The sequence below is a fragment of the Macadamia integrifolia genome, chromosome 5, assembly GCF_013358625.1.
Source record: "Macadamia integrifolia cultivar HAES 741 chromosome 5, SCU_Mint_v3, whole genome shotgun sequence".
NCBI classification, from domain to species: Eukaryota; Viridiplantae; Streptophyta; class Magnoliopsida; order Proteales; family Proteaceae; genus Macadamia; species Macadamia integrifolia.
The window spans coordinates 11,306,066-11,320,337 of NC_056561.1; the positions used below are offsets into that span (position 1 = coordinate 11,306,066).

The 14,272-nt window shown below is 36.5% G+C and overlaps 1 protein-coding gene and 1 long non-coding RNA gene across 2 annotated transcripts; one reads left to right on the forward strand and one right to left on the reverse strand.

The window, feature by feature from the left end:
* The first annotated feature begins 1,382 nt into the window (after nucleotides 1–1,382).
* On the forward strand, nucleotides 1,383–3,281 carry LOC122080267 (patatin-like protein 2). Its single transcript, XM_042647214.1, has 5 exons — nucleotides 1,383–1,551; nucleotides 1,704–1,865; nucleotides 1,952–2,209; nucleotides 2,703–2,878; nucleotides 2,964–3,281. The coding sequence occupies exons 1-5, from the start codon at nucleotides 1,453–1,455 to the stop codon at nucleotides 3,031–3,033; spliced, it is 765 nt and encodes a 254-aa protein (XP_042503148.1). The 5' UTR covers nucleotides 1,383–1,452; the 3' UTR covers nucleotides 3,034–3,281.
* A 3,564-nt stretch (nucleotides 3,282–6,845) lies between these two features.
* LOC122080276 lies at nucleotides 6,846–10,043 on the reverse strand. The gene is made up of 3 exons (XR_006140658.1): nucleotides 9,984–10,043; nucleotides 7,860–7,934; nucleotides 6,846–7,137 (listed from the first exon to the last, which is right to left on the reverse strand). It is a non-coding gene; the product is annotated as an uncharacterized LOC122080276 (long non-coding RNA).
* Nucleotides 10,044–14,272: the final 4,229 nt, after the last annotated feature.

A 14,272-nucleotide genomic window follows, 5' to 3' on the forward strand; every position in this document is an offset into this window, starting at 1 on the left:
TCTATTTTACAAAACAGGGGTAAGGCTGCGTACATTTGCCTCTCAGACCCTATAGTAACGGGTGCCTCGTGCACTAAGTTTTTTTTTTTTTTTTTTTTAGCTGACGGTTCTCATTGCTTGGCAAAAAAATAGTTTTTTGCATTTTCGGTAAAGGAGGGAGGTGAGATCAGGCTCTAGATTTTATCAAGTGAGGAAAAGTTTTATTATATCTAGTACTTGTGTATCAAAAACATGATTTTTTTTTTTTTTTTTAACAAAAACATGGCAGTTTGAAACATAAATGCAAGAGAGTAAGACCTATCTTTGTACCAAATTTCTGTGTCAATTATGTTGCCACATGGAATTCGTTCCACGCCTTCAGCTAAACCTAGTGCCACTTGTATGGTTGGGCCCAATTCTTGTGGAGTGCAAGTCTAATACACTCCGAGGATGCTTTTCACTTGGAAAGTCTCTTTTCAAAAGGAGTTTAGAATGGCTGCATTTGTTTTGTTGTAAGATATTTAAAAAAAAAAAAAAATTATTATTATTATAATATTTTTTTGTCTTTTTTTTGGACATGAATAGTACACATATTTCAACATGATTATTGGAAATATTCTTGCCATGTGATGGGAGTAGTGTCCTCCATGGAATCCTCCTCAAGTACTAATTCTAGTGACATTGTTGCTACGCAGATTACTGAATCAACAATCACTAAAGGGCGTTACCAAGGTAGCAAATCTGACAGAATTAGCAATTCTGATAATGGAATTACCACAATTCTTAGCATTGATGGTGGTGGAGTGAAAGGAGTCATCCCTGGTACCATTCTCAAAGAATTTGAATCTATGTTACAGGTAATCCCTACTTCCAGTCCCCTTCTATATATTCAAATATTTGCATGCATGGTTGAATCAAATGTAACCCTTCCGTTAAATAAACCATAGGAAATTGATGGTGATGAGAATGCGAGGATTGCAGACTACTTTGACATAGTTGCAGGAACAAGCACAGGAGGGATTATAACAGGCTTGCTAACTGCACCAGATGAATCAGGCCGACCCCTCTATTCTGCTAAGGAAATAAACCAACTCTACTTTGACCATGCCCCTGATATCTTTTGGTTGGATGAAAGGTGGGTGCACAGTTTTCCTAGCTAGCTAGTGAGCTCCTTCTTCTGATGGTACTACCTTAGGTGGAGATGCTCTCTAATTTTTATTCTTTTTTCTAGCATTTTTTTAATTATTATTTTATTTTCCTTCTCCTTTTTTTTGGTCTCTCCATTATCGAAAAGAAAGATGTGGGTGCATGGTGGGCTCGTTAGGATTATTTGATTCACTATTCATGCAATCATTCTTCATATATTACTCTCTCTCTCTCTCTCTCTCTCTCTTCTACCCCTTCGTGGAAGCCTTGAGGGAACTTCTACAACCAAAATACAATGGTACAAACTACTACAAAGTAGTGAGAGAAATGATAGGAGGAATTCGATTGGATGAGACAGTAACCAATGTGGTTATCCCAACCTTCGATATGAAACTTCTCAAACCAACCATCTTTACTTCTTCCCAGGTAAAGACTACGTATAAAAAATAAAAATATTTTCTTTTATGGAATACCTTTTGATTGGGCCAATTTACTCAACAGAAAATATTTTAAAAGATGTATTAATTTGTTTGATTTCTTCTATATATATATATATATATATATATATCACTGTGCAGGCAAAACGTGATGAATCTATGATGGCGTTGCTATCAGATGTGGTCATTGGCACTGCTGCCGCTCCAACTCTTTTCCCACCATATAGCTTCCAGATTACCACATCGGAAGGAGTCACCACTAAATTTAACCTCTATGATGGTGGTCTGGTAGCTGGAAATCCTGTATGTCCCACTCCCACCTTCCCCATATCACTAATCTCTTTTCTCTCTCTCTCTCTGTTAATCTCTCTTTCTCTCTCTCTCCACAGACATTGGTTGCTCTAACTGAAACGGTAAAGGAGATGAATGGGAACGTGGATTATACAAAGTTTCGGGTTCTCTCTCTTGGCACAGGAACAGAAGAGTTCCAAGGATATGAAGCTGATAGTCACTGTTGGGGCAAAGTTGCTTTAAAATATCTATTATATGATCCAATACTCTCGACTGCCGGAGAACGCATGGCTGAAGTATATGCTGGCATGCTTCTCCGAACTGATATTTACCCAAACAACTATATACGGATACAGGTACGTACTTTTATATATATATATATATATATATATAATATACGCCCTCTCACTATCCATTTTTTACATTGGTTATTGATTATAGTTTTTGGTGAATTATGTAACCAAAAACTTAAGTCCCATATTGATTCTGAGTGGGATTCCGTCTCCTCATATTTAGGAACACTTCGTCTTATCAGATTAGTCTTTTGATACAGAAATTTACATGGTATCCAAGTGGGTTCTCAATTGGGTTCTTTTCATTTTCGTCCGATTCTGTCTTCCCCTTTCTAGTTACATCAAACACCTCCTCTTATCAGATCGGTCTTTTGAAAATGAAATTTGACTCTCTCTTTCTCTCTCTCAACCAAAAACTTAAGCTATTAAGTGAAGAGGCCTAACTGGTACATATTGTCATCTATGTAATGCTATAGGCCTATAATTACTTAAAGATAATGCCTTTTGCACAATGTTTAATTGAAGATTACAAGTTACTGACTAGCAATGAAACCAGATTGACACCTTAAACAGCACTGAAAATAACATGGAGGATCCAAGCACTGAAAACCTTCAGAATCTTGTGGAAATAGGAGAAAAACTCTTGAACCAAACTCTTACTAGGTACGACCCAAGTACTGGTAGGTTTCTACCAGTTAGTAATGGTGTCACAACTCGGCAGTCTCTCCTTAGGTAAGCCTCTCTCTCTCTCTCTCTCTCTCTCTCTCTCATTTTGATGAAATTGATGCTCGACTTATGTGGTTGGTTGTTTTTGCAGGTTTGCAGAAGAATTATCTGCTGAGAAGAAACGGCGTGAGACTAAGCGCAAATTATTTGGAGCCATATGATATTCCCTGCTGCTCTTTAGTACTTATTTAAGACACGATTAGAGCTAAGTTAGCAAATAGTTGTTCTAAATAAAACCATGTCAAGAAATAAAGGGAAGGGAAGGGAACCTTGAGAAGCCCTAATAGTGTGTGTTTATGTTTGGACATTTGGTGATGGATACACCACATCTGCATATATGTTTGCCATATTTACTACTTAATATTGTAATATCAATAAAATTCAGGAGTGATTTATCAGCTTGGATTTATAACGAATGGGGTTGGGAGGTAACATATTTCCTTCCATAGGTAATCTCACTTTTCTGCATTATCTTAATTTTGCCAACGGTAACTTCCATGGCAAAATCCCCCATGAAATCGGTAAGCTGAATCGACTACAGTACATTTTTTTTCTAAACAATAGTCTCTAAGGAGAAATTCCTACTGGCTTGGGAAATTGCACTCATTTAAGAGAAATTCACTTTGCCTATAACAATCTGGTTGGGAAGATTCTGGTTGAACTTTTTACATCTTCCTCAAAGCAGGGGAGAATTTCTATCAAGGTTAATGGCTTAACAGGAGAAATACCAGCTTCTATTGGGAACATTTCCTCCTTCAAAATTATTTCTTTGAGTGAGTATGGCTTAACAAGAGATATACCAGAATCCTTAGGCCAGCTGAGAAACTTAATCTTACTATCACTTAGTCTAAACAAGCTATCTGGTATGTTCCCTATCTCACTATATAATCTCTCATTTCTTATTACTATTTCTGTTGAAGAGAACCAATTGCATGGGAGCCTTCCACAAGACATAGGCTTCACTCTTCCAAATCTCCAAGATTTAGAAATTGGAGGCAAATTTTTCTCAGGGACCATTCCAGCTTCCATCTCCAATATTTCTACACCCATAACACTTGATCTTGATTTTATAAGTTTTATTGGTCCACTCCCTAGCAGCTTAGGTGGTTTTCAAAGTGTTGAAATATTCATTATTAGTGGAAATCAATTTGGAGAAGGGGAAGGTAATGGTTTAGGTTTTGTGAATTCTTTGGTCAATTGTACACATCTAGATTCTTTGGACCTACATTCTGAACTTTAAAGCCAATTTCTCAACACAACTCTCATAGCTACTTTTAGGATGGAATCAAATATCTTAACCCATTCCTATTGAGATTGAGAATCTCGTCAATTTAACCTTTTTGGCCATGGCTTAGAATTTTCTAGAAGGTAATATTGCATCAAGTCTAGGGAAACTTCCAAAGCTTCAAAGATTAGACATGCGTGCAAATAGATTTTTAGGAGAGATACATTCCTCTCTAGGAAATCTCACTCTTTTGTATGAGTTCCATTTAGAATCCAATAACTTGAATGCAAGCATTCCTTCCAACCTTGGAAATTGTCAACAGTTACAGATCATAAACCTTAGTCACAGTAACCATCAAAGCCCAATACCTAAACAACTCTTTCATATTTCCTACTTATCAATATCTCTCGACTTATCTAACAATTCTCTGGTCGGTTCCTTACCAATAGAATTTGGTAACTTGAAGAGTGTTGCTACAATAGATATCTCCGAAAACAGATTGTCTGGGAAAATCCCCTCCTCCATTGGTGATTGTAATAATTTGGAACATCTTTATATGAGGGGTAATTTCTTTGAAGGATCCATTCCTCAATCTTTGACTCTTTTGAAGGGGCTTCATGTCTTGATTCAAAAGCAAAGATTTAAAAGTCCTTGTTTATGAGTCCATGCCCAATGGGAGTCTAGACTATTGGTTACATCTGCAAATGGAAGCGCATAATCATTCAAGGAATTTAAGCCTTCTTCAATGATTAAACATCGCAATTGATGTGGCTTCTGCATTGGATTACCTTCATTACCACTGTTATTGGGCAGTTGTTCATTCTGACTTGAAGCCAAGCTATATTCTACTTGATAATGATATGATTGCACATGTTGGTGATTTTGGTGAGGCTACATTTAGAACATGACGAAAATTCATCCCAAGCTCAAACTAGTACCATTGGGATAAAAGGATCCATTGGCTATGCTGCTCCAGGTAATAAATAAATTATACAATTCTATTTTGGGTTACCAATATTTAAATTTTGATTTGTATATCCAAATGCCCTTTACTAAGTTGTTGTCTATTCTAATCAGAATCTGTTGCAGGTTGTTAAACATGACCCAAATGATGATTCAGAAAAATGATCCAAATCTATGACCCTTTCATTAATTTAATACTTCAATTCAATTATAATTGGATATTCAATCTTATTCTTAATAGTTGATTGAGTATGTCAACTCATATTTCTATCCAAATTAGAGTGGCTCATGGTTTCATCCATATTAGGAATTTGTTACACTACGAAAGTACGAATGCGTTGGATTCTAGAATCTAAGTTGACATAATTTATATTAGATTCTTTTTAACATAATCAAAAAATTATGGTTCCCATATTGGAGAAATGACCATGTAATTGGCTACTTTTGAATAATTATTTTTCAATTTTCATATTTCATATTGTATTTTTTTTTTTTTGTAAAATATGAAAATTTTGCAAATCTTTTATTGTTATATAATAATGTGAGGTTTCTAAATTTCAAAATATGGCATGGGTGGAACAGCAACTATACAAGGGGACATGTTAGCTATGGGATCCTTTTATTTGAGATGTTCATAGGGAATAGGCCAACAAATCAAATGTTTACTGATGACTTAAATATCCATAATTTTGCAAAAGCAGCTTTACCTGGACACTTGATGCAAGTTTTAGATTCAACACTCCCACCCGAAGAAGAACATAAAGAAGAAATTGAAGAGCATGCTATCATCAAAACTAAAGATCCTACTCATAGGAAAGATAAACTGCATAATTGCATAACGTCAATCAAATGCTCCATGGAATCACCAAGAGAATGTATGCACATGAATGATGTTGTCAAGAGACTACATTTAAATAAGAAAATTTTTCTTGAAGCATGAATTAATCGATACAGAGCTGAGGTGATTATGATTTGTCACATTTGTAGTTATTGTGTTGTCCTGACCGTTTAATGCTCATGAAAAAGCTGGGCAAAAAGAGTTAATAGATTATGTAGCAGTTGTAGGTCATCACAAATGTTATCCTATACCTTGGCAGCCTTTCAAACATTTGATAATAATGGCTGCTAGGTGTGATCTTGGTATCTACAACTATTGTGAAAAATGCCTATGTCATGTTTGATTGAATATTTGAATTTGAATCTTTCCACCAAAAAAAAGAATATTTGAATTTGAATGGATTTTGTATTCTTGCTATTTCTTTGCTTTCAATACTGAGCTTATTCTATGTAAGTCCATCTAAAGCCTTACACGTCAATGTGCTCAACAATATCTCTCTTGATCTATATGTAAGACCAACCCTTAGCTTTATAGGCATGTGCTTTTTTAATTGGAAAATTATGTACCCCTTCATTCACTCTCATACCGATCCTGGTAGCCCCAGATATTTCAATGCTCTATTTTGCCATTTTAACCATAAATTAGCCTGAAACATGAAAGATGTACAGGGGAATTGGGGTCCACTTGTTCACAAAATATCAACCCCTCCAACCTGCCATGTTATGGTTATTGGGGATCGCAGTTATGGAAGGCATGGCAAAGTACATTGCTTGTATCCAAGTATGGTGAGACACCACATTCTATTATCCTCTCTTGGATTTACCCCTCTCAACTTCATATAGGTTCCCGGGAATCCAGGCCAAACCACAAGGGTTTGGGTACCCTCCTGGATTGGGACATAGGCTGTTAAACATGGAAGAAGAAGAAGCAAAAGGAGAAGTCCCAAGTTAAAAGAGGAAAGGAAGCATGGTCTACGAAGCACCAAACAGCCTTCATCAACAGAAATGAGTTAAAACCCGAAAAAAAAAAAGGTTCAAACATGGTGAACAATCCAATCCCACTAAAAATAAAATAAATGTTGATTGTTGCTAGCGTTTCTTGGCTTATGAAACAATGGTCTTATTGTGAGTCCTCTGGCATCAGTGTGTCAAGCAATGAATTCTGGGGCTCCAACTCTTCATGCCATGTAGGAAGGGTGTCTCCTGGGTGGAACTTCCTTGAAACCCCTTCTGAGTTCATCTGCAAGTCATATGCCAAAGATTGGAAAAACAATAATTGACAAAACCAAAGCATATACAAGTGATGACTCCATCTGAATGAAGTTTAAGAGAGAATGTTCTCGGTGGAGGAGTGCAGCCTCCACCAGAGTCTGCAGTCTCTCTCCTTCCCCCATGTGAAATGACTTATACAGACAAAAGAGAGAGACAGACTGGGAGGCGCTAGTGTAGGCTGCTCTCCCCCCACAGAGAATACTCTCCCGAAATTTAGGCTGTGTTTGGTATGCATTCTGGACCCTATGCTATAAAATTGTGCATCATTAGTTAATGTCAACTAAATGCATTCTGCAAAAGAAGATCCTATATTATTAACTAATGATGTACAATTTTATAGCATAGGTGAGATCCCCACAATCTCACAGGATGAACAGAACTATATCAATTTTAGAATGGCACCGGATTGACAGTCCAAACAGTAGCTCATCATTTCAAATTGGTAATATACACTTATCCTTGAAAATATAGATTTGGGTTTTAAACCGTCTTTTTTTTTTTTCTTTTTTTCTTTTTTTTTGGGGGGGTGTACGGGGGTGTGGTCGGGAATTGAGGATGAGAGAGGCAGACACAGGGAGTGTTGGTGTAGGCTGTGCTCCCAGACAGAGAACCTCTTCCCTTTTTTTTTTTTTTTTTTTTATATAGCTTGAGATGTTTTTAAAGAGAATTCAACAGAGAGAAGAAACTCACAGTGACAGTGCGAACAACACCTCCACTAGCACCATCTCTAGCAATAGCAAGAGAGACTGCCTTCACCACTAATTCCTGCAGGAAGTTAAAGTTGCCATCTCCAAGATTAAAAGAGTACTAAAAGCTAAAGAATACACTTGGATAATTTCCAGCAAGCAAATAACACCCACCATAATTTAGCAAATTGACAGTTGTAGTACCAAAAATAAATAGAACAGAGTTTTTGCATCTGGTTAATTAAGCAATAGTCATTTATAAATGGCAGTGATCATCTAGGGAAGTGATCAAGCTGCTTATGTTGAGGACAGCTAGATGGGCCAGTACCATGGAAGCATTCTGTGTCATACATTGATTACTTTCAAACATTGAGATTAGCATTTGTTAGTGTGATACCAATTCAATCCATCACATGTGAATGATTCTACCACCTGATATTATTGAGCTCAATCTTGACGGTAGTTCTATTGGCATCATTGGCCAGCTGGTATTGGAGGTGTATTCAATCACAATGGGCAGATCATGTTGACTTTTTGGGGTTTTGTTGGGTGGGTCACTGCGGAGCTGAAAGAAATCATTAAGAACTGGAAGTTGCGCAATGGATGAATACAATCATTAAAGAAGATTCAATGTTGGAGATGTAGATGGTTTCAAGGCCTTCTATTGGTCTTTGCAATATCGTTATATTAAAAGAGCTAAATCAGTGTCGTAAAGGGTAGTTTACATTTTCTTGGAGGAAGCAATCTGCCCTCCTTACTAAGTTACTGCGTTGACTAGACATTCCTGTTCTTGGTTCCTACCCAATTTTGCAAGAGTCTCTAAGGATTCTTGGCTTTGGTGATGCAGTAACAAATAGAAATATTTAGGTTATTTTCTTTTATGGGTTATTTTTGCAATTGTTTTTTCTTTTTTTTAACGTTGATAAAATAGTACAAGATAAAGCTGTGGAGTTGGATTCAGACTCTACTCTTCATTCACTGGGTGGGATTAGCTTTTGTTACAAGTCTTTAAATACATGTTTGTAAACAACATACAGAATTGGAATGGATGGAATTTATTTGAGTCTTGCCGCAGCTATATGATTGAATAGTTCTTCTCTGTTCGATCCCAGATCCCCACGTTCCTCATTCTCTTCATTTCTTCTTATGTTCTCTCTCACTCCTTCATTATTCTTCTTCCATATTTCTTCTTATTATCATGGGATTTATTATTGTGTTCCTTGTTTCTGGGAGACCTAACTGTCCCAACATAAATTGCCTGATCTCCTTGGTGAGCTATCGGTTTAACCTGAAATTTTGGGGGAAAGGAAGCTCTTCGACAAACAACCAAAACACTAGAGCTCTCTAAGTCACACTGCTGAGCTAATAATCCAGTAGTTCTCCAAGAAAGCAGTGACTATATCAACCGCATGTGGGCCTAGCCCACTAACCCTATCAAACCACGTGGCAAATTATTTTGAACTCAAATTTACTGGACATTTGTTCTTGTCATCATATTTATCTTATAAGCTTCAGACTGACGGTGTTCCCCCACAAAGCAATATAGAGCTTTAAGAAAGGGTTAAAAAATCTTCTTTTGCATCTTTGGTTTAACAGCTGAAAATATATGGTGCCTGATGGACCATATGATTGAGATGGGACCCCAAACTTACAATCTAACTAATCCAAGGGGCATAAGATGCACCCAATTAACTTCTACGTTAACAGAATTTTCCCATATTTTAAAAAAGGGAAAAGTCTAGGCATGCCGCTGGGCTGCCCTGACTGTGTCACTCTCTCTCTCCCCATCCCATGGAAAAGACGCCCATGTCCATGTGTATCCCACATTGCCATTGATTGGAGCCGCTAGCTTTCCTGAGCTAGCGGTGTGCCCAACCTCCACCCTTTTAAAGAATATGTAAATTCACCCAAGTGAATCAATCCCAATTTCCAGATTCTCCAACCATGCAACTAACTTCTAGGTTACTGATTTGCATCGAAGCATCAGAAAAAACAAGAGACTTGTTCCAGATGCATCTACCAACACTAGCACATTCAAATAGCTAAAATCGACAAACAACCAAATCAAAGATAAAGCAAACAAAAAAAAAAAAAAAAATTTCATTCGCAAACGCAAGAGATTGCATACCTCCGCTTCATCTTGGGACATACATGCCCTCCATGCTTGATCAAAGAATCCATACAAGTAGCTGGAGCCAGATCCTATGAAACATCAGAATATTTTTAGAAGTCCAATATATGATTTGCAAAGATCTAACTACCAAAGTCAATCCAAAAAACAAAAATTTGAAAAATTCCATTTGAAAAAAGAATTCATCAGCTATAGAAATGTGCAAACCACTTTTAACTAGGAATAGTACTTCCACAGAATAATTTATGATCACTGACAAGGTTTACAAGTTTGGAACATTCAAACAGCATTAGCTATATTTCAGATAATGACTTAATAATTCAACCACATATTTGGATTCAAAAAGCTAATGAGAAACAAACCTTAGACATAGATGTCAGTTCCAACGAAGATTTGGTATTACAAAATAACGAGCGCAATAACATTAGTAACAGATATTTTACGTAGAATTCGGACTAAATCTCATGGGAACAAAAATTGAATAGCAATTTTCAGTTCCACATTTTATGCTGCAAGTTTCAGTCAATTACACGAGCATGAGAACACTAACAAGAGCTACATGGAAGTAAAGAAAAAGAAAAATTAATTGAGACTTGAGGGTGAACAAGTGCCCAAAGACTTGGTAGAGTGTGGAGCGTTAAAGCCCTCTCTCATAGAATAGGATGAAAAAAAAAAAAAAGATCTCTATAAACTTGCATGTGAACACCAGCTCTAACAAAATAAACTAAAAATATAAAAATGAGTAAAAAAATTCGCTACCAGTGTCTTATATTGGATTCACGTGTACTCAGCATGTTAAGACATTTGGCAATAATAAGGATAACAATAAGTAGAACTATAGCAATACTAACAAGTAAACAACAATGACAACATTTTGTTGCCAATGATGCTTCCTTGACTATAAGAAGCAAGAAGTACAATTTGGCCAGGTGACCAGTATACCAACCATGAACTAACCGTTGTTCATAATTGGATCCCACAACCAATTTAGAATTTCTGTTCCACTCCTTATTGAACTCCTTATTAGTGGAGGCAATGGTTGGCACCCATCAGATCTTTTTGGTTAGGGAGAGCCAGGTTGAAGAATTTTGCAATTGGATGTGGCACTTGGGCCCAAATGTCATGCATGTGGTGCTAAGCCCATAGTGGTTCAGGCTTAGGCTTCAACTTCATATATTGTCTTCCTGTTCCTTTATACGTAATTTAAAAAAATAAAAATAAAAAATTGTAGCAACTAACCCTAGAGCCCAATACATGCCAGTTAAACGTAACAATCACATCCTATTATTTCTACAACCTGGGTCATTCTCCCTCTCTTTTCCTTAATAGTGTTATTTTTATAATAATAACTAGAACTTCAATGGGCATTACTGCCCCTTCTGCCAATCTCTTCACAAGTACATACCATTGGGTTTCTCCCACAATAATTTTTCTTTTGGCAAGTAATTTATCAATCCCATCTATTCACTTGTTTGTGAATATAGAAAAGGAAAATCCCTTAACATCTTTGTTGGCAAGAAGAGTAATCAATCAGGTGAACATGTACCAAACTATAGCTGAACACATTAAGAAATTAAATGAAAAGGCACTGTTTAAATAGTTTGAAATATTATCTTACTGAATTTTTCTCCTGTCCAATGGGAATGCAAACATTTTACACCATAAAGACTACAAATTCTCAGGACATAATTTCACAGTACGAAGTACTTGAATACAGGATATGTACCCATTTTGCAAAATTGTTCAGAAACAAAGTGTGGGCCTGTGAAAAAGTAGAGAGCTACTTTTTATCACAACTATAGCCAAGAGAGCTACTTTAGATATGGATAGGCTGCAGTTGAAGTTTCGGAGTAATTGGTTAGGATGCTTTATAGAAAGAGAGATCAAACCTTTACAAATAATAGTAACTTACAAAATTCAGAGACGTAGTTTTAAAGGATAAATCTAGCGTTTGAGATGAGATGGGATAATAGGCTTCAGTTTTAGAGTTTTAATAGAACAAACAAAGAAACACTTCAAGCAGCAATAGATGCAAGAGGAGATTAGAGGAGAAGAAAGAAGGAATATGTAAGTAAATTTCTACAGATCAAATTAATTTCTGGTACTTCTAACTGCACAACGCATTTCGAAAGCAAAAAACAATAGCAACAACCAATAAATCCTTTTATCTATACAAAAAAAGAAAAAGAAAAAAAAAGCCTTTTCATATATCAAAAACAGAAGAGTTAGGATGCTAGCAGAGTAGCACACAACAAAGAAAATTCTTTCATTCACCAACAATCATATGACAACTTGATTTCAAATTTATGAAATGGATAAATTTGTGGAAACTTGTAAATTTAATGGCATCATTCAAAAACTACACTGATTATCTATTTAACCTACAGGTATTTTGAAGGTTGGAAGGCAATTTTACTCTTAATTCCCTGAAATCTCTCCGAAGGAAGTAAAAGGGAAAAAGAAAAAGAAAAGATTAAAGGGGGTAAAAGTATAACTGACTTTAAGAAGGTTGAAAGGTATTTTATCTAATTAACATTCACTAGGAGGAGAAAAATCTTGTCCAAATACTATTTAAAACCTATTTCAAGGTCAGACGTTCATTGTTCAAGGATGAACCTTTTAGTTACAGTAGCCAAAACAGTAAAAGAGAGATACTATGACAAAAGCAATTAACTATTTGCTGAGACAGAAGAAAGATAAAAGAAGAAGATAGATTATGGTTTTTATTCCTGCAGCTTTTTCCTCTATCTTAAGGAGCCCTTTTGTACCATTATCTCTATTTCTAGATGTCCATAAATTCACTGAACAGAAAGGATTACTATCATCTTCCAATATAAAGTCGAGGTCCACATGTACATTACATAAGCTACAAACTAAAAGGACAGTTTAGTCAAACCTTATTGCTATATGACAAAAGCCTGGCTAGGTTTGCTATTCTGAACCAAAGGACAGCACATCAGAGTAGATAAACAAAAAGGTTGAAAAGGTAACTACAGAAACTTAATGACTTAAGTAACATGCCAAACTAAACATGTAAAAACGCAGAAAGAAACGTTCACTAACTCGAGCAATCTCGTATAGTTGAATTCATGGGGGATGTCTCCAGACTGGAAACATGAAAAATTATAGCCCACCTGGCACCTATGAACCCATGTATATGACTCTTCTCTTCTCCCAGCATTTTACTTGCGTCCAACTCATTCACTACAACTCGACTTGTCAACCAATTCTCACACGCTTATACCGACACATTTTGAAGTATGATTGGAAAAACTGACAAATGAATAGAAGATGAGGTGAACAAAATGCCCACAAAATTTGAGCACCAAACAAACTTCCATGTGGCAGATTTACCCACCAGACAAGGAATAGCTTCGCGGTGACCCTGTCCACCTCACGACAAAAATCAACCCCTAATGTCAATAATAATGCAATTGCACAACATATTATTCACTGTAACAACTGTCATTAGTTTACGCTTTGACAGCATCTATCAGAAAATCAAAAGGAAAAAAAGATAACAAAGGAGATATAAAAGGTTGAAGGTAACAACTAAACCTAAGACAGGAGTTGCCAGATATCGTCAGAATACCACCAGATAGTCCAAAATATAAGTACCAGACTGAACAGACCATTTTGCAGGAAAGGAAGACCAGTCCAACAACTTTTTCATTTCAGGCACATGTACCAACTGGCCACAGCAAAATCCATTGTTCTTCAACTTGTCACACTGCAAACTCCTACTTCATAGAGAAAACCAATCACACATACCCCAACCCCAACCCAAAAAACAAATGCTACTACCTCCCTAAGACAACATCTACCATGCAGAAGAATGAGATGATTTTGATAGCCCTAAGACTCAGAATCTGGACTCTTCACGGATTGTCAAGACCACAGACATTCTGCGTGAACCCTAATTGAGCAGGAAGAAAGGGAGCTGCCTGGGGAATGTTTTCTTTGGGGTTAGGGAAGAGGGGGGAGGTGATGCAGATAAATCACGGAGGGCTTATTTTAGTGGAAATAAGACTTGGATTATGTCCTATACACGTTGTATCCCCAGCAAAATAAGCTCTTTAGGTGACTTATCTGCATCACACACACAACAATGAATAATTAAACATCGTTTGATAGACTGGGTCCAACCAAATCCCTTTTCTTGTTTGCACTTCCAGTCAAGGATTAAAGTATCAGTATTGATCGCCGTATTAACCGGCTAAATTTAAGATACATATCAGGAGGTATTGTATCATATCAGAGATACGCTAAGATATGCTAAAGATCAA

Coding starts and splice junctions, on each gene's coding strand:
- LOC122080267 (XM_042647214.1), top strand. CDS start 1,453: ATGATAGGAGGAATTCGATTGGATGAGACAGTAACCAATGTGGTTATC. Junction 1,866..1,951: donor GTCTGGTAGCTGGAAATCCT/GTATGTCCCACT, acceptor CTCTCTCCACAG/ACATTGGTTGCTCTAACTGA. Junction 2,879..2,963: donor ACTCGGCAGTCTCTCCTTAG/GTAAGCCTCTCT, acceptor TTGTTTTTGCAG/GTTTGCAGAAGAATTATCTG.